The 20,214-nt window shown below is 39.2% G+C and overlaps 4 protein-coding genes across 4 annotated transcripts; 3 read left to right on the top strand and 1 right to left on the bottom strand.

The window, feature by feature from the left end:
• Positions 1-225: 225 nt before the first annotated feature.
• LOC126583278 (O-fucosyltransferase 36-like) lies at positions 226-3,219 on the top strand. The gene is made up of 3 exons (XM_050247613.1): positions 226-1,795; positions 2,507-2,756; positions 2,876-3,219. The coding sequence occupies exons 1-3, from the start codon at positions 462-464 to the stop codon at positions 3,050-3,052; spliced, it is 1,761 nt and encodes a 586-aa protein (XP_050103570.1). The 5' UTR covers positions 226-461; the 3' UTR covers positions 3,053-3,219.
• Positions 3,220-4,131: 912 nt separating this feature from the next.
• LOC126583282 (uncharacterized) lies at positions 4,132-7,552 on the top strand. Its single transcript, XM_050247617.1, has 9 exons — positions 4,132-4,297; positions 4,689-4,940; positions 5,048-5,112; positions 5,220-5,318; positions 5,818-5,865; positions 6,065-6,134; positions 6,287-6,358; positions 6,562-6,687; positions 7,274-7,552. Exons 2-9 carry the CDS (start codon positions 4,719-4,721, stop codon positions 7,415-7,417), a joined length of 846 nt encoding a protein of 281 aa, XP_050103574.1. The 5' UTR covers positions 4,132-4,297; positions 4,689-4,718; the 3' UTR covers positions 7,418-7,552.
• Positions 7,553-8,320: 768 nt separating this feature from the next.
• LOC126583279 (26S proteasome regulatory subunit 7) lies at positions 8,321-12,146 on the top strand. Its single transcript, XM_050247614.1, has 10 exons — positions 8,321-8,488; positions 8,620-8,701; positions 8,805-8,896; positions 8,985-9,062; positions 9,189-9,250; positions 10,007-10,151; positions 10,271-10,489; positions 10,973-11,154; positions 11,252-11,427; positions 11,701-12,146. Exons 1-10 carry the CDS (start codon positions 8,405-8,407, stop codon positions 11,856-11,858), a joined length of 1,278 nt encoding a protein of 425 aa, XP_050103571.1. The 5' UTR covers positions 8,321-8,404; the 3' UTR covers positions 11,859-12,146.
• Positions 12,147-13,101: 955 nt separating this feature from the next.
• LOC126583276 (protein STRUBBELIG-RECEPTOR FAMILY 6-like) lies at positions 13,102-19,997 on the bottom strand. Its single transcript, XM_050247610.1, has 16 exons — positions 19,596-19,997; positions 18,282-18,414; positions 18,118-18,189; positions 17,957-18,022; positions 17,804-17,875; positions 17,642-17,713; positions 17,263-17,334; positions 17,115-17,180; positions 16,950-17,012; positions 16,571-16,866; positions 15,775-16,058; positions 15,043-15,314; positions 14,796-14,928; positions 14,036-14,172; positions 13,782-13,938; positions 13,102-13,602 (listed from the first exon to the last, which is right to left on the bottom strand). The coding sequence occupies exons 1-16, from the start codon at positions 19,690-19,692 to the stop codon at positions 13,450-13,452; spliced, it is 2,145 nt and encodes a 714-aa protein (XP_050103567.1). The 5' UTR covers positions 19,693-19,997; the 3' UTR covers positions 13,102-13,449.
• Positions 19,998-20,214: the final 217 nt, after the last annotated feature.

Below are 20,214 nucleotides of genomic sequence, written 5' to 3'. Positions count from 1 at the left end.
TATTTATACGAGGTCTAAATACAAGACCCTAAATATGGTATAAACAAAAGTAAATCTCAAACATTCTCCTACCAATTTATTTTTGCAAATAAACATTCCCCTACCAAACTACCACCAAATCACATACAAATAGTGGGCTGGTTGAATGGGCTTTAGACAAACCAACATCAACCTCCTTAGTGGGCCGGTAAGTTGTCACTTTCGTCTACCGACACTCTCCATCGACAGCTCCACCCCACATTCCTCCACCACGGGGCCTCCGGCTTTCCCCTCTCCTCTGCGTTTCACTCACTCCACCAATTTCCTCCCACATCTCAGTCCCTCTCTCATCCGACAGTCTCACACACACAGAAGCAAAACGCCAACAAGAAAGCGCTTTTTCCAACCGCCGGTCCAACTGTCACACCGCCACATACATTCCACATTGCCGCTTCCCCGAAAAGCCAAAAGCACCTCCCAAAATGAACAGACTATCCTCGTCGTCCGAGGACGACGACGATCGCCAAAACCTAATTGACCAAAACGACAGAAAGCTCCCCACCCCTCGATCCACCGCCGCCGCCGCCGCTTTCCACATCGCCGACGACTACGACGACAACGACAGCAACAGCAACAATCGCAGCTACAACCACCACCAATTACGACGCCGCTTCACGTCCCTCAAGCTCGGCGACCTCTTCAACAAGCGATCCTTCGTCGTCCTCGCGATCTTCGTCCCTACCTTCGTCATCATCCTCTTCTTCGTTACGGACATAAAAGCCCTCGTCTTCACCGCCGGAAACTTCTCCTCCTCCCCCTACGACTCCGCCTCCGGTAAGCTCCGGGAGTCCGAGCTCCGCGCCCTCTACTTGCTTAAGCAGCAGCAGGTAAGCCTCTTCAATCTCTGGAAACAAACACTCCCCAATCCCACTAATTCTAGTAATTCCACTTCCAATCACTCCGATTCCACCCAAATCCCGCTCCTCGACGATCTCAAATCCGCCGTCCTCCGTCAGATTTCAATCAACAGAGACATCCAGCAAGTCCTCCTATCTCCCCACCGCACCGGAAACTCCACGGAGCCTGATTTCCGGGATTTCGGAGATTTTGAAAACCCGAGTCTCGGCGATCGCTGTCGAACTGTGGACCAGCAATTCTCCCAGAGAAGAACGATTGAATGGAAACCCAATTCCAACAAGTATCTTTTCGCCATTTGCGTTTCTGGCCAAATGTCGAACCATTTGATCTGCTTGGAGAAGCACATGTTCTTCGCCGCATTGCTGAACCGGGTCCTGGTGATTCCCAGCCACAAAGTGGATTACCAGTTCAGCAGGGTGCTGGACATTGAGCACATTAACAAGTGCTTGGGCAGAACGGTTGTGGTTACATTTGAAGAATTGGCTGAGAAGAAGAAGAATCACATCCACATTGATAAGTTTATCTGCTATTTTTTGCATCCAACGCCTTGCTATGTCGACAATGAGCATGTTAAGAAGCTGAAGGGAGCTGGGGTCTCGATGAATAATCTCGAGTCGGCTTGGGTTGAAGACGTGAAGAAGCCAACCAAGAGGACTGTGCAAGATGTCCAGTCGAAATTTTCGAGTAATGATGATGTTATTGCAATTGGGGATGTTTTCTTTGCTGATTTGGAGCAGGAGTGGGTGATGCAGCCTGGAGGTCCTCTTGCTCACAAATGCAAGACTCTGGTCGAACCGAGTAGGCTTATAATGCTTACTGCCCAGCGTTTTATTCAGACATTCCTTGGGAAGAACTTTGTAGCGCTTCATTTTCGGCGACATGGGTTTTTGAAGTTCTGGTACATTCTCTTGCTCCTCATTGTTTCCATAAAATGTAGATAGAGTAGAAACTTAGGCCTCGTGTAATAGAGAGGATTGGCTTTGGTAGGACTATTCACCATATTGGAGGCATTTTAAAGGAAGAAATAGATGATAACTTCCTTATTTGTCCAGTGGTAGGATTAAAAGGGACAACTATTCTTCACGACTAACCTTCCAACTTGGTTCCAACTTGGACAAAATAAGGAATTTGTGTCTTTAAAATACCTTTAATATAGTGAATAGTCCTCCTACTCAAGCCAATCCTCTCTAAGAAAGGAGGCGTTAGAGTACATATAATCGAGCTTTTTGGTTTACTTAGAGGTAGCTGTGATATTGCATAAACATTCCTAGACTGTTCTGGAATGGCTAAATCTGAACATGCTTCCGACTTTAAATGATGTGATCTCTAGGCATCAAAAGTGCAAAACCATTGGCTATAAATTACCCAACTTTACTGGACTTAACGTTGAAACAGTTGGTCTTTTTAGGGAGATCGATGTGAGGGCTTTGGTTGTCTCTTGTTAATTCAGAGTGTGATATCAATGCATCAGTATATAGTCCAATTACGGTGTGCTTTTCATAATCTGTGTCTTGCGAGATGTGGCATTAAAAGATTGGGTGCACGCTAGTAGAATTTTTTGTTGGGATGTATTTGTTTACTGCCTCTAAATTCCTTCCTTATTTTCCAGCAATAATAAACAGCCAAGTTGCTTTTACCCCATTCCCCAAGCTGCGGATTGCATCACTCGGGTGGCACAAAGGGCAAATGCAGCAGTCATATATCTTTCGACAGACACGGCTGAAAGTGAAACTGGTTTGTTGCAGTCACTAGTTGTGGTGAATGGAAAGACTGTACCACTTGTTAAACGGCCTGCACGAAATTCAGCTGAAAAATGGGATGCTTTATTATCCAGACACGGTATTGGGGGGGATGCTCAGGTAGATTATGCTATCATTTTAACATTCTATGGTTGAATTAGGGTGCATTCTGTTAGTATACAGTGTATCGCCACTGCTTAAGACCCATGTAGCTTATATGCCTTTATCATGTTTTGTAGGTAGAAGCTATGCTGGATAAGACAATATGTGCAATGTCAAGTGTTTTCATTGGAGCATCTGGATCCACCTTCACGGAGGATATCTTGAGGCTCCGGAAGGATTGGGGATCAGCATCATTGTGTGATGAATACCTCTGCCAAGGTGAAGATCCGAACTTTATAGCAGAGAACGAATGAAGAAATAGTATATTCATTGTTTGATGATTGTTGTTATTCTTTGTGGTTTAACCTGCGTACGTCGTATGCTTTCTGATTAGTTGTAGGTTTACCCTGAAATTAATTGACATGTATATTAGTGTATGATATCGGCATCTGCATTTAGAAAATGAGATTTGTTTTGCCTACCTCATTTTCTTTCTCTCTTTTAGCTCAATGATAAATGAGTAGATGTATGCACACGGTGCTTGCGTATAAAGTGTTGAAACTGCGAAAATTCTACGATGCATCATTGTATTTGCATACATTGTGCGTAGAGTCCTTTGGACCGTCATATACGATGGTTTCGTCTAGATCTAACCGTCCATTGATGCGAAAAACGCTTGAAACTGTTGGGGTTATCAAACACACCCACTTTTATTTATGTGCTAGTGTTGATATTTCTCCAGAGCATAACAGGCACGCTGCAATGACCAATTTGTCGATTTTTTGTCGTAAACTTTGCTTAAAAAAAACTTGTGACAGCAAAAAGATGTGATTAATTATGACATAGCAGCAGTTTCATATCAAAATCATGGATGCCAGATCAATTTGAGATGAAACAAAATTGGAACATTCGAATTAGAATTTGGAATTGGAATTAAATCCAAACAGTTGCCAAATTGGAAAAGAAAATAAAAGCAGGGATATTGGAGTGAGGTGGTAAATTAGTCACCAGCCAAATCCATCACTCACCACTCCAACCTTAAAACCTTTAGTAAGCAAACAAAAGTATGGCATGTATATTTACTTGGGACGAGAAAAGTCATAAATCAATGAAGAATATGGGTATAATAATATTTACTATTATTTTATGGAGATTTTTCATGGAAATATCAAAATGATTGATTGTGGACAAATCCAATACCAATTCTATTGATTTCAAATCTTAAAAATCAAAATGAAGAGTTATGCGAATCTTCGTAATTAAAAAGCCGATCTGAAAAATAGTTCAAAAGTAAGGTTTTTTTTTTAACAAAGTTAAAAAAAATTTCAACTAGAGATTTCACAGTTTATAGCGCACGTGGAAAGACGAGGAGGAGGAGAGCTGAGTCACCTTCAAGTCTAATTTGCTTCCCTCACAATCACAAAATCCACAAACTTCACGAACACACACGCAGCCATGGCACCTCTTCTCCTCTTCCCTTTACGGTCCGTACTCTTTCGTCCGCTCTCCGTGACTCGTAACTCGTGACTCAGTATTTGGTGTTCGTCACTTCCCAGCTGGTTAGTTGTTTAGCTTTTCCTTTCGTTTTTTCTCAAAACCTTCAATCCTAAAACTCTTACATTGCAGAATTGGATCATCATCATAAAATATATTTTTTTAATTTGTCGATCTCATTTGAAATATTTGTATTTCTGTTCCTCCACTCCGTTGATTTAGTCTGTGATTGAAGCAAAATTTTGGTTAATTTTAGTATTAAAAACCTGTGGAAAATGAAGATTCAATGATTCTTCGTCTCCTTCTTGGAATATACCAATTCCATTGATTTATTTTAACCAAAAACAAAAACACAAATCAAAGATTCAATTTTTTTATTGTTAATTAAGAAAAAACTCTTTTCGGTAATTTTTGTGTGCTGAATGATCACCAAAACAAAATCTGTATAAAAATTAGGGTTCATATTCTTTGTGGGAATTGGGAAGGATGAGAGCGAGAGTGATAGTTTTTCCGGTTAAAGGGAGGAACTGGTGCTTCAGCAGATCCATTGAGCCTCTGGTTTCAGACTCTGCCTCTGCCTCTGCCTCTCAAACTCCTTCAACTCTCAAAGACCTCTGGAAAAAGTACAAGTCCAATGCCAATGACAAGGCCATTACCAATCCCTTAGCTGCCAACGCTGAGCTCCTCATCGATTTCGTCTCTACCAAGGTCCATAGCAAAACCCATTTTCCTATTGTTAATCTTGCTGCTTTATTTTTGACTTGGGCTGTCTTGTATCTGTTTGGAAATAATGGTTTTTTATTTTCTGCAAGTAGATGAACAGAGCTTGGATCGGTCTGGAGAAGTCGCCTCAGGGAAGTTTTAAGAACAAGCTTCATGGGTAAATGAAACTACAAACTCACTCAACACATTTTGGCGGTTTCATTTCATATTTCCACTTGAAGTTATTCCTGTGTTTTTAACTTGAGCAATTTTTTAATGGTGCAGATTGGGATTGAAGCTGTTGGCTCGTGTTAAGCCGTCTGAGATTTTCCTGAAATCGATCTCTACTGAGGTCACAGGTGTTGAAGTTAAATACCCGTCCAGGTTTCTTTCTGTTTCTTTCACTTGCAAACCTGCTTTTTAAAATGGCTATCGTTTCTAACTTCTTCCTCCACTTCTGTTGGATTTGTACAGAAAACAAAACCAATAGTCAAATATATAGAATAGCTCGGTGTATTCATTCGTTGCTATTTGGAAAGATACAATTTAATTTTAACGGGAAATGCTACAGCCCATGATGGTCTGAAATTTTGTTTCAAGTAAAGTTGATAGAGAGGACTTAAACAGAAGTTATGTGGTGCTTTCTCTTTTAGATAGGCTCATGGGAATAAATACTTAGCATTTCAACTTAGAACCTATTCCCAATCACAACTCTGGACAATGCACACTTAGCAATGTTCAATTGAAACATGTCATTGCTCTCTGTGGAAGTGTGAACAAGAATAAACGTTCGATCTTCTAGTTTTATTCATACTTTTCTTTCTGTGATATTCTTTTTGCGTTTTAAGTTTTGGTGTGCTGATCATATGTTAGGGTTTTGCAGCTTAAATGCACGACTTGTACGTAGGAGGCTACGGCATATTGCCATGAGGTATTCTCTTGCCTAGATTTTGAAGAAACAGAAGTTTGTGTTTCTTTGCATGATGTAACGTTGAGTGAGTAATATGAAATTTGTGTTGAATGATAAACCTTAGGGAACATAGTCACCTAAAGCTCCTTTATGTTGTGGTACATATGGTGCTTGTTATGAGATCAAACTTTACTGATATGAAGTTTTATCTGATTATTAGGGGATCTATCATACACAAAAAGTTTTTATATGGTTCAGTTACGTTGCTTCCTCTGACATCTGCCTTTACCGTACGTATATGTTAACTCTAGTTTTCAACTCTGACTTTACTCTGAATTTGTTCAATATGTTGATCCTTTAATTCTTTTGCACTTCTCAATATACATTTCCTTTTGCCAGATCAACAAAATTCACATTCTTGATTTATTTGAAATCTATGCAGGTTTTGCCTCTGCCTAATATTCCCTTCTTCTGGTGTTTATTCCGTACTTATTCTCATTGGCGAGCTCTCAAGGTTCGTTCCATACAGTGTTTTCAAAGATGAAACTATTTGTAGTCTGATTTCTTATGTAAAATAAATTAGCAAACGAGTTAACACTCAGCAGAAAAATTTGTATCTACCACTTACGTCCTGGTTGTTCCATTATGTATTTGCTAATATTTCAATCAGCGATATATTAATGTTCTTTATTGTTTTTGTTCATGTTGATGTTTTAGGGAGGTGAGAAGCTCCTTCAGCTAGTCTCAGATAGCTCTGTGACACCAAGTTCCACTACTGATGGAAATGAAAATGAGCATATTGACTCTCAGCATGGAAGCAAAGAGATATTTGATTCTCCTTACGTAAGTTATTTTATGATGTTCTGCAATTAGAGACAACGGGATTGATTTTCAATGGTCTGTGACAGCAGTCCTAAAAGAATTCCATACTGGAATATATTATTGCAATTTTCTATGTTTTATTGCATCCATTTAAGTAAGTAGTTGTTTGTGTTAGATAAACCTAATTTCCAAGAGCGTTTATCACATTTGCACAATTGGGACTTTTTAGGGTTTCGTCTTCTGCAACCTACTTTTGTTGTGGATGACAACTTGAGCTGTCTTCCGGTTTTTGATTAGTTGTACGAGTCTAGTAAGTTTTACTGGTTGTTTAATCACAAAATGCTGTCAAACCATTACTTGTAAGTTTTGGTTACCCTGTCTGTACAAGATCTGATTGACACTTGGTATGTCAAATGTGAGGATACGCATGTTCAGACTCTCCCAGCCCCGGAGGCAGATGCAAGCTTTGCTTGTACATACACAGACACACCATTTTTGCAAATGCATATAATATCTAATATCACACACACTGATCCCTGTCAAACATACTGGCATTCAGTTTTCTGTCATTGTACTAATTTCTTGTTTGGTTCCTCAATGTAAATAGGTTTTGCAGCCATCAAAAGAGCTTGAGGAACTTCTTTGTTATGGAGGCGAGCGTGAGGGTCTCAAAGAATGTGCGATATTAGATATCTGCAAAACCTTCGATTTGAACACGAATGATGTTTTAAAGTACAGGGGCTCGACGTAGTTACGTTGTTGCTTTTGTTTTCTATATGAAATGCAGCTCACATTCTATTGGGGAAAGTAGTTTCATCGTTTTCTTTCATCATTTGTTGAACATTTGGCCCAGGTCCGAGTAAATTTTGAATTTTGAGGATGGAAATCTTGGCTATGATTGGTTTACTAGTCTTATGAAATGTCATCATTTTTTTCTGGTATAAAATTTGAAATCCTATCCCTGCATTTTTTGGTCAAATCCATGGTCTGTCGAAATAAGAGGCTTTTGTTTACTTATTGTGAGTTTAAACCGTCGATCCTTCTTAGCGGGATAAGATTTTGTTGTTGTTATTGTATTGTGAGAGGTTAAAACGACACCAACTTAGGAATGGGGCACTCCGAAACGGATTCGTGCATGCAAGGCTCGATTGCTGGCGGAAAGAAGTATGGAATTGTGGTCTCTTGTTTTTGAGCAAGAAGAATGGCGGCGGTGCTTTAGTTTCTGAAAGCAAGCCAAACGGGGAACAACGGAGGAGCTGCGAGAGAGAGTTCGAGAAGATGGTGGTGTATGCCATCCAAACGGTGAATCGGTTTGTTTGGGGTTTGTCAAATGGGGGCAAAATCGTCCAAACATTGCTCAATGAACAGTGATTTAAGAATGCAAGGGCACAACGGAAATTAACATAAAATTTGAGTTTCAGTATATGTAGATATATAAATTGAGAAGCCTAAATAAACGAAACTTTCTAAAACGTCGAAAATGCCTTTTTATTCTTCACAATCAAAATCCAAATATTAAAAAAACGAAATAAACTGGTAAAAAATCATAACTTAACAAAAAAAAAAAAAAAAAAAAGGTATTGGAAAACAAAATAAATTAAAAGAAAAGAAAAATGAAAACGGAATAAGAACAATGTACAAATCCTGGCTTTATGCATAGAGTATATATTTTACGAGAGCACAGTCCCAAATCCCCAACTTCTGCTCCTCTCTCTACTTTCTCTCCCTAAACTCTCCGATGGCGCCAGAACCAGAAGACATCAAGGATGAGAAGAACCCTAGACCCCTCGACGAGGATGACATCGTCATCATGAAGACCTATGTGAGTTCTTCAGCTCAATTCTTTTTTCCACAAACCCTAAATCCCACCGCCGATTTCAGATTCACCAAAAACCCTAATTTTTTTTATTGATTTAGTGAATAATGATTGTGGGGATATAATGGAATATGCAGGGGTTAGGACCGTATTCAAAGCATATTAAACAAGCAGAGAAAGAAGTAAAGGATCTGGCTAAAAAGGTCAATGATTTACGCGGTATGTAGCTTCTTTGCTCGATGTGTGACCCCATTTTCGAAAGTTGTTGTTGTGGGTTGTTAGCTTTGTGGTTGGGTTGGGTTAAATTTGATTGCTTTTACAGGTATTAAGGAATCTGATACTGGGTTAGCTGCACCCAGTCAGTATGATCTCGTTTCGGACAAGCAGATGATGCAGGAGGAACAGCCTCTTCAGGTTCGGTTCGGTTTGGTTACACGCGCAACTATACACTCATTGATTTGTGTTATAATGTGATAGGTTTTGATTGATTTCTTGAAACCAGGTGGCTAGATGTACGAAGATTATCAATCCCAATTCCGAGGATGCTAAATATGTCATTAATGTCAAACAAATTGCAAAGGTCTAATCTCTTTTTTCATCAATTTTTTTCACACAGCTATTTGTTTTTACTTTTGCTTCGTTTTTCAATCTTTGATCTGTTGATTTTCTTGTTCCATTCTTAATGCTTTGTATAATTTCATTGCAGTTTGTTGTGGGTCTGGGTGACAAGGTTTCCCCAACGGATATAGAAGAAGGCATGCGTGTAGGGTAGGCCCTCCTATTTTTGAACTGTGATAGTTTTCCATTTTTGTTAACTCTTATTTGATTATTTCCATGAGCATCGCTCGTTTAGGATGCCATACGTAATGTTTGGTAAGCCATGCACCACCAACAAACACCTTAAAAGAATTTTCTGCAGACCCTGCGTAAGCGGGAGCCTTGTGCACTGGGTACGACCTTTTAGTGAAGTTTTTAAGAAATGGGGATAGTAATTTATTACAGTGGTGCAGATTTGGACCTTCATTGCATACTTGCATATCAGCTATTTGTTTATCACCTTGTTTAATTATGTTATGCTATAGCATTCCATATTTGTATTTGCAGTGATGGATATGTTAGTTCTCTTAGGATTGCAATTAGTGCTGTGTTTAATCACGTGCTCACGTCTTTAGCAAGATTATAGTATTTTTGGAGGCTTGTGTGTGTTTACAATTGTAGTGTCTTTCTGGTTAACCATTAGTTTGCCACTACAGAGTTCGATAGGAACATTATCAAATTTGTGTGTTTACAGTTGTGCATGCTCGCATCTCAGCTCCTTGCACCACCATGTTTTATTATGTTGTGCTATTGTATTCCATATTTGCGTTTGAAGTGATGAATATGTTAAGTCTCTTAGGATTGCAATTAGTGCTGTGTTTTATCATGTGCTCACATCTTTACCAAGTTTATAGTGATAATTGTTGGGGGCTTGTGTGTGTTTACAATTTAGTGTCTTTCTAGTTAACCTTTTGTTTGTCACTACAGGGTTGATAGGAACAAGTATCAAATTCAGATTCCTTTGCCTCCAAAAATTGATCCAAGTGTGACCATGATGACTGTGGAAGAGAAGCCAGATGTGACATATAATGATGTGGGTGGATGTAAGGAGCAGATTGAAAAGATGCGAGAAGTGCGTATAGATTTAACCATTTCTCTTTGCGCTGTTCATTTGTTTCCTATGTTTTACATGTATGAATATCTACCGTTTTGGTATTAGGATATAAACTTAACAATACTTGATCATCTTAGGTTGTTGAGCTGCCTATGCTTCACCCCGAGAAATTTGTGAAGCTTGGGATCGATCCGCCTAAGGGTGTCCTCTGTTATGGTCCTCCAGGAACTGGCAAAACTCTTCTGGCCAGGGCTGTTGCGAATAGAACTGATGCTTGCTTCATTCGTGTGATTGGGAGTGAGCTTGTTCAAAAATACGTTGGTGAGGGAGCTCGGATGGTCAGAGAGCTGTTCCAGGTTAGAAATAATTGCATGGTTTACCCATATTGATTTAACTTGGAATTATTTGGAGGGCTTTTTAGCCAAAGTGGTCCCTGAGATTTGCATAACTCCGCATTTTGGTCCCTGAGATTTGAAATTGATAGAATTGGTCCCTGAGTTTGTCCATAATCAATCATCTTGGTCCTTTTGTGAAAAATTTCCATAAAATAAGGATAAAATGACAAAAATACCCTCACTTTTTGTGAAATCGTTTTAGCCTATTTTTTATTATATTGAGGGTAATTTTGCCACTTTCATCCTTATTTAACATAATTTTTCACTGAAGGACCAAAATGATTGATGGTGGACAATCTCAGGGACCACTTCTATTGATTTCAAATCTCAGGGACCAAAATGAAGAGTTAGTCAAATCTTAGGGACCATTTTGGCTAGAAAGCCTTATGTGGAGTACTGTTTTTGTGTTACAATATCTTCTAACTATGTCTGTTTTCTTTTTAGATGGCACGCTCAAAGAAGGCCTGTATTGTGTTTTTTGATGAAGTAGATGCGATTGGAGGAGCGAGGTTTGACGATGGTGTGGGCGGAGATAATGAAGTTCAGCGGACTATGCTGGAAATTGTGAATCAGTTGGATGGCTTCGATGCTCGTGGGAACATTAAAGTCTTGATGGCGACGAACAGGTTTGTTCGTGTATATGTTTTGCAGGTTAAGCGGTTTATATTTGGTTTCTTTCTGATTATATTAACATCTCATGGGCCTTATTGGATCTTTTTTCAGGCCCGACACACTGGACCCAGCGCTACTGCGGCCGGGACGGTTGGATAGGAAGGTCGAGTTTGGCCTCCCCGACTTGGAGAGTAGGACGCAGATCTTCAAGATACATACAAGAACAATGAATTGTGAAAGGGACATTCGGTTCGAACTGTTGGCTCGTCTCTGCCCAAATTCAACCGGTAAGGATACTTTCTATACCACTGATAAGCAAATTGCCATTGTTACCTAGGCGTCCTCCTGATTCTTATTGTTAGTTTGATCTGATGTTGCTATCATTTGCATCCTCACCTTTATTACGGTGACCTAAGGTGAGAATGTTGTGATTTGCATCTTCATTGCTATGTTTGATTGTGCTCCCATGGTCTCCTGTTTGTGATCTGACCTGCCGCATGCCTCTTATCTTGACTCTGTTACTGGACATCAATTTTGTGACATGGTTCTCTCTTTAACAGGAGCTGATATTAGGAGTGTGTGCACGGAAGCTGGGATGTATGCCATAAGAGCTCGAAGAAAGACGGCAACAGAGAAGGACTTCCTCGACGCAGTCAACAAAGTCATAAAGGGGTATCAGAAGTTCAGTGCTACACCAAAATACATGGTTTACAATTGAGCAGAGGAGGTAGTCTATCGTGTTTCCAGAACCCATCAAGAAGCGATGTATTCTCTAATGGATGGAGGAGGATATGCGGTGTTCCTTTTTAGGGTCACCTTGGCGACTTTCAAGCCTGTTGTTTAAACTTGGTATCTTTCCTGTGTTATAAACCAATATCGTAAAATTTCTTGTTGGCTAAGCTGATGGTTCTGAACTTGGATCTGCTCCATCGGAAAAACGATCCCATTGCTTTGTACACTTGTTTTTCTTGCCACTCCAATTGCTAGACAACTACTTTTGCAGTTATTCCAAGTAGTGGTGATGGTGAATGTTTACATTTATTGTGTTGAAGCAGCTTGTGCTAATTATAATGACCCAGTTTGGTTTGTTTTTGAGGTATATTTGGTAACTGCAATAGAATCCTTGTAGGCTGTATCAGTTGAGTTTTGGAACTCTCAGCAGAATGCAGATGATATGCCGGAGGAAGGTGAGGATGGCGTGAAGCCACCGCGTCCCTTATGCCCCGGGCAAAACATGTGCTTCAATGGCCGGGACAAGGGTCTAGGGTTTAGCGTTCGGAGTGAGGGATCATAGATAATAGATATTGCACGTTGTGGAAGTTGAAGAGCTCTCAGAAGTGAGGTGCTGGGAGCAAGTCTCGCACTCCTCGGGTGTCAAACTACGCCCCCTTGGACACGGAGAGAGCGAGTTCTCGGAGAAGGGACTGAATCGACACAAATCCTAAGCAGAAATTGCAATCTTTTAGAGCAAATGCACAACTTGAAACAGAAGAATAGGATCATTCGCAAATGCACAACTTGTAGGGAACGAGAAGGGACTCACCAAATACCAGCAATGGTCTCTGCCCACCAGCAATTAACTGTTCATCATTTTCTTACTTCGCCCAATTTGGCACAAAATGCAGGAGCTGACTTGACTAGCTATTTTTTTTTCGAAAATTATTTGATTGGTTCTTTTTTTTATTTGTAAACAATTATTACTACTCTAAACTAAACTAACAGGAAGGAGGAAGAATTTGAACCCGAAACGCAATAGGTTTAAAAGCAAAACCCACCACTTCCACAACGTATTATAAACGACATTAATATATTAACCTACATTCAACAACGTTTAAAGCAATGAATTTTTTTTTTTAAATTTGTTCAAATTGAAGAAATTTGATGAATTAGTCAGAAATATATTTTTTTCCCTTCAGCGTACCTTGAATTTCGTGGCCACCAAGCGTGACCGAAAGAAAAAATGAATTGAAGTTTTAATTTATTTACTTAAATATTGTAGAGCTACAAGAGAAATCAAGTGCACTGCAAACTGAAACTGATCACTGATAGCTGCATCGTACATGCACTGCTTTTTAATGTATACATAAAGTGATTTAAATAACTCATTTGAAACAAGCTCCAAAGTCACCCGGTTCAATTTGGAAAAGTACTCAGCAACGAAAGAACTACCTCAACTACGTAAAAATATTAACAGGCGAAAACTACCGCTCGGTAGCATGTGGTGTAGCCAGGGCGAATGTACTCAAAATGTACACGGTTTTCTTGCGGTGTGTCCTCGTGTGTGTCAGCATTGTCACCTCAAGCTTTACTCAAGACAGGTCGTCCTGTGCATCGGCATTACCACCTCCATGGGACGATCCTTGATCATTTCCAACTGTTCTCCTGCTCATGTTAGCTCGCTGCACTAACCGAACCAATGCCTGAACCACTTCTGACATGGGAGGTCGAAACTCAGGCTCCGGCTGCACCAAAATGTGGAGCTCAAGGGTCAGATTTTCACCTCAGAGCACTCTTATGAAATTGCAAAACATGAACCCCACATCCTATATTTCAACTAGAAACTAGGTGACAGTCGTCTTTCATCCCCTAACGAGTTAGACATAGTTCAGTTTAGTGTAAACTTAAATTTCTTGTTTATTACCTGGACACACAGCGCTATCACATCAGCAAACCGTGACAGAGATTTAACTGGATAGAGCCCCTTGAGTTCTGGATCTACCATTTTCGAAAGGGCATCGATATCATGGAGCTGGGGTGTTGCCCATCGAACCAGAGATTGTTCAGACCTAGGCTTCAAGCTGTCAAGGAATTTTCATACAACAATTAATTTCACCAATCTTTTTAAATGGTAATAACATAAATACGATAGTCAGACTAATTTATGTAATTATTTACTTATCAAATGCTTTCCGCCCACTAAGAAGCTCCAGCATAACCACTCCAAAACCATAGACATCACTCTTTAGAGTATATTGGCCAGACATGGCAACCTCTGGTGCGCTGTACCCAGATCCTGCATTATGGTCCAATGCCTGCACATGTGAAACTTAAACCATCAGCACTTTCCCAGAAAAATAATGATCAATTTGACTGATGCAACAAGTATGCACGTGTTCTGCTACCACTTAAACAAGAACACCCATCCAGTCGTATAATTTTCCGACAATCATAAATGGGTAACACTTGAGTCAATGAAGTCTCAGCACTTTTGGGGGGATGAAATGGTCGTTTAACCGAGTTTCACACATGAATTTTTTCTTCCTAACAAGTACAGATGCTCTTGGGTCATGGAATGTGTTCCATGATTACAGGAGATCTGAACAGGAAGCACCCTTGTAAGCGTTCTAAAGTCTGCTCCTACCTTATTTCTCTAGGTCCATTTATGTAAATGTTAAGAAGTATAGAACCTTACTATCGTTTACAATCATACGACGATAGAAATTTGAGTACGATAGTCTATTCCAACTCAGTATCTTTGATTCTGAGACTGGTGCATATGAGTTCCAGGTTTTCGTAAATCCTGGTAATTATAATCATCTACGTATAAATACAGCTATTCAGCTAGGACACAATTTCAGATAATGGAGTCATCAGGTCATGTTGTAAGGATATGAAAAAGATATAAAAGTTCAAAGTATGATATCCCAAATTTAACCTGATCAGCATTGGGGATAGAGCTTGCAAGGCCAGCGTCCGAAAGATGAGGGTTGAGCTCCACATCCAATAATATGTTGGTTGACTTTATATTTTTGTGAATAATAGATGGTGAACAAACTTCATGCAAGTACCTAAAAGAAAGCATTGTGAGTACCCGCGGCACATTTGTCCAGTCGTCGAGGTATCAAAATGATTGCAAGCTCAAATTTGAAAGCCAAAGGATGGACGTCCACTAAGAAACTTACTCTAATGCACGTGCAGTCCCCAAAGCAATCTTGACACGAGAGTTCCATGTCAATGGCTTGTTGTATTCATCTGATAGGTGCAGGAAGTCATGCAGCGAACCATTTTTATGGAATTCATAGACTAGCAGGTGCTGTCCATGCTCTGAACAATAACCCACCAGCTCTGTTACATTTGGGTGATGCAACTGGGAGATGCTTGAAACAATCTCAGTGAATTCTTCGGACAACTCACTAGGAAGGACAGATGAATCTAATTTCTTCACAGCTAGAACCTATAACATCGTTAAAAGTAACAAATTATTATACTGTCTTCAGTCTTGGGAACAATGGAATTGAAGCATTTGATAAATAAATATAACAATAATAAATTAAAAACTAACAAATGCTTAACCAACCATATATGCATGCAGGATTTCATACTGGTTCCCCAGAGTATTCACTATGTGTGTGTGTGCGCGCGCAAAGGTGTCCATATGCCCGTGCATGAGAGAGAGAGAGAGAGAACAGAGAGAGAACAGAGAGAGAACAGAAGATTTCAACCGAAAAATCAATTAAATGATCGAATTAATACGAAAGTAAACAAGCAAGTCAATCATCTTCAGGCAGGATATGAAGAAGAAAAAGCATTACTCCTTTGAAATCGATGTAAGAGACATGTCACTGGATTTAAAGAGATTAAACCTTTCCAACATCAATGGCATGGCATATAGATTTATTAGGTAAACAGTATACCTTCCCATCATCAAATTGAGCCCGATAAACGCGTCCAAAAGACCCCTCACCAAGAAGGTTGTCAATGCTAAAGCTGCCAGTAGCCATCTGCAGGTCTGCTACTGAATATGAGGTCACATTTAAAGGAGCTGTGATGGTTTTCTTGACAACGATGGGTTTCTTTGTGAATTCATCGTCATCAAATGATTTATTGCGATCAACTGGTGGAGGTCTAAGATTTATTGTGACAGGAGTATCAAAGGTCTTGAAGTCCAATGGGGCAGGGGTTTGTACAGACTTCATTTCTGCATTGGAGTGCCAGAGACAAAGCAGTTAACATTGGTTCAACAAAAAAACTTTTAGAATCTGAACAAACATAATTGAAATGTTTATGTATCCTATTTGCATAACTAATTTCAAAATGGCATCAGTTGGCCTCAGGCAAGGAAACATAATTTTCTAATATAAATTTGAGAAACAGAAAGAAAGAAAAAATAGTGAATAAACCAAATCTACAGACATCAAGAGACATTTATTCAGTAAACTGCACGTTTAGAATACTTTTTATTTTATAACGCTATAGATCTTGATCTTTTAATTTCAATTCAATGATTTGCGAAATCAACCAATAAACTCAATCCAACTGATAAACAAAGAAACCAGTATCACACACAAAACTGGCAGGAATATTGCAGAAAATATAGTCATATTCAGTCTAGGGAAGTCAAACCGAATAGCATGAGCAAACCAATGGAAATGACAAGGTAATTTCAGATAATGCTCAACTGAATGTAAAATGTATACAAATTGTCGGTACCTTGCACTTCACTTGCAAGGGGAGCAAAGGGCCGACTTTCAAACTTTTCCACATCTGAAGATGACTTCTTTGACCTTTTCTTTATGAGAAAGAATGCTACAATCGCTGTAACTACAAGAAGAGATATCACTATTCCTGCTATGGCACCACCCCCTATTCCTGATTTCTTGCCACCTGACCCACCATTTGATGATGAGTTGTCGCCGCCAGATTTGTGATTTCCGTTGTGCTTGGCTGGAGGTGTACCAGGTGGGGGTGGGGGTGCAGGACCTGAGTTCCACGTGTTTCCATCCTTCCTGTAAAGAGATTTCTTAGAACCATATTGTAAATATATTCTCCCCAGATTGGAAACAACAGTAGCTAATTATAGAATGCTTACTCCAGATTAATGTTTTTCAACTGCTCTGGAATCCAGCCAGTAAAACGGTTATTTTCAATATTCCTAAGAAACACAAACAAAAGTACTTTAGTGGGTTGAAAGCCTGAAAGCCAGGAGAGTGGGGAGTGCTAATGAGCATCCCGCTAAGTTGTATGCACATCTCACAGATTATCAAGGGGTAGATTGGCAAGGACGTCAATAGTCCCTGTTAACTGGTTATTCTGCAAGAACCTGAAAGAAGACAAATTCCAGGGAAGGGTCAAGACTACAAACTAGAAAAGTGTACCATAATAATAAAATTCTCAATACTTACATTGTTTTCATACTTGAGAGGGAGCTAAAACTCTCAGGAAGGTTGCCTGACAGAGAATTGAAAGATAGATCCCTGAAACGAAGAAAAGAATTATCGTCATTTCATCCTTTAGTAAAACCAACATAAATTCTTTAGCAACTTTCAAAGGAGATGATTGACACTTGCAGTATTTCATAGCAGAACGAAAGCATAATTCTTTGAAGATTGTATGTATTGAGTCATTGACTGATTATGCAAAATATGGTACAATGTTATTGCTAGTAACACTTTTTTTCTTCTTTTTGAGAAGGGAGTGGCCGAGTTGCAAACTAGGCACTCGTGCCAAAATGGACAACATTTCAAGCTACTTCTTATGTACAACACGGATGGAAGAACTCACAAGACGGATAGAGAAGAGAGCTTTCCAAAAATGTCACTCAACTGGTTCTGAAGCTGATTGTGACTTATGTTCCTGCAGTCCCCAAAAGAATGAAACTGGTTTATTTCAAACATTTTCGATAAGTTGTGAGTATTGTGACAAAAGTTATTAAGATTTACTTACAGGTATTTAAGAGTCGTTATCATAGAGATGGAATAGGGGATGTCTTGATTGAAGTTATTATGACCAAGGTTTCTGCACAGAAAAGATGGCTAATGTTATAGAAGTGGAACAATACACAACAGAACAGTAGATAAATGTGGTTATGAATCATACAGTCGTGTCATGTTCGGAGGAAGTGAATAAGGTATACCGCCTGCAAGATTATTATTGCTCACGTCTCTGCAAAATTTGTCAAATACTCAAATCATGAGTTCAAACTAATCAGTAAAATAAAATGGATCAATCAATTTGACACATGTGACCATCGATCTTACAGGTTGGTTAGTGCTGTCAAACTCTGAAGCTGATACCCTAGCGTCCCAGAAAGTTGAAGACCTGATAAATCACTGATAAAAAAGAAGTAATGACAGAATATCTATCAGAAATTTGCATAAATGTGATAATATCAGGGCAAATGAATGCGGAAGTAGGGAATCACATTTCTGTTACTCGTGAGCCCGAGCACTTAACACCTTTCCACGACTGGCCACATGGATCATCGCCATTTTGACTCCATTGGGTTAGCTGAGGTGGGGAATTTAAGCTACCATACAAGACCTTCAGAGCACTAACTGTGCATTTAACATGCCAAAGAAAATTCAATATAAGAAAAGCAAGATATGGACCATGAAAATGAATTTTATGTAGTTGCAATACTCTGCTTTCTTGCATAACAATGAAACTGGAAGAGAAGTAAAATATTCTTAAGTCTGAAGGAGAGCATCTACAACTGAAATTACGACGAGATTAAACTCACAAACAGTAATGGTACAAGGATGCAAACCAACTGATCTAGTCTAAAAGATGCTCGGAAGTTCGGGGTGGTGTGTCATTCAGAGATTTCCTAAACAAAGCTAGATCTAGAGGAGCAAGATAACCATTCGTTTGAGTCAATCAAGTCGATGAACTACTCTCACGTTGAACGTTTTATATATGCATTTTGTTCGATGATAAAATAGTATTTAAATATAGTTGATGTGTTTTAGATGATGAAATTTTCAAAACATCAAAACTGTACTTCAATTCCTCATTCACAAATTGATGCACCTAAGGGAAATAAGAATGCAACTGAATAGGTTAGCCAAACTGACACTTAAATCCTGTAACTTCGAATCAAATTTTTTAAATCGCATCCTTTTGAAATCCGCTGGTACTTTCAACTCCCTAATTACCCATACTAAACGCAAAGTGCGAATTGTTAATGACAGAAAAGTAGCAATTGCAATTTCATCATCACTCAAAGTGGGAATTAAACACTTATAAAACTCTCAAAGTGGCAATGGTGGTCATAAAGCGACATCTAATTATCACTTTGATAAAGAAAAAGACTCAATTTATTCTCTTTTCGGAAGCTCAAATTACATGAATGGCAGACAGCAATCACATCAAACCCCAGAATTGCTTTTTAATTAGTGAGGCAAAGTAACAGTTCCTCAGAAGGTCCTTTCATTTTGTTTATAGAAACAAATCTTCACACCAAAAATATAATTAAATTTAAAAAATGAAAATCAACAAGATAAGCACAAATCTGACTCCCAATAAGCAGTTCAAGAACCACTTCTGAAATACTAAAGAAGGTCAAATCCAAAATACATTCAGTGGGTTTAGTATTTAACACAAATGGGAAAAACTAAAGTTTCTAACTTCATGCAGATTTAGCAAAAATTAACTCATGGCAGCCCAGATAAACCGATACTAATTCAAATAAACAGCAGAAAATTAGAGAGAATAAGAGTTGGGTTAGGCAACTGACCATCTGTTGGATCTGTGGTAGCATTGATGGAGCTTGGACTCCACCCCAGAATGCAGATGCAGAAAACCAGCAAAACCCACCTCCAAGTCTCCACCATCTCTCTCTCTCTCTCTCTTTCTCTCTCTCTCTCCCTCTCTCCTCTCTCTCTCTCTCTCTCCTGCTCAACACTCACTCAATGCCGCCTCCTTCTCAAACACAAAGGTAATCAAAGCATGCCCCTTTTGGGGTGAATTGAATAGATTTTGTTTTCCCAAGCAGCAGATTTGTAAATATTTTATTCAAGTAGGCATTTGCCCAAGCAAAGCTGGCAGGCACGATTTGCCAGAAGAATCCAAAGCCACAGAAAAGAAAACCCTTTTATTTTTACTCTCTCTCCTCCCCCCCCCCCCCCCCCCCCGGGTCTTATTGCAAATTTTCTGTCTTTTTCTTTCTTTTTAGTTTTTATTAGGTGTGAGGAGGAAAATATTCAATACCCTCTTTGGTTGGTGTGTATGTAGCTCTGTTTCTTCTGTATAATTATGCTCTATCATCTTCACACACTTTCTCCCATCTCTCTCTCTTTCTCTCTCTTAATTTATTTACCAAATCAGATTTTAAAGTCAGAGCTTTCACCAGCAAG

Source organism: Malus sylvestris, chromosome 9 (genome assembly GCF_916048215.2).
Source record: "Malus sylvestris chromosome 9, drMalSylv7.2, whole genome shotgun sequence".
Classification (NCBI taxonomy): domain Eukaryota; kingdom Viridiplantae; phylum Streptophyta; class Magnoliopsida; order Rosales; family Rosaceae; genus Malus; species Malus sylvestris.
The sequence above is the reverse complement of the archived record's forward strand: the minus strand, read 5'-3'. Positions and strand labels throughout refer to the sequence as shown.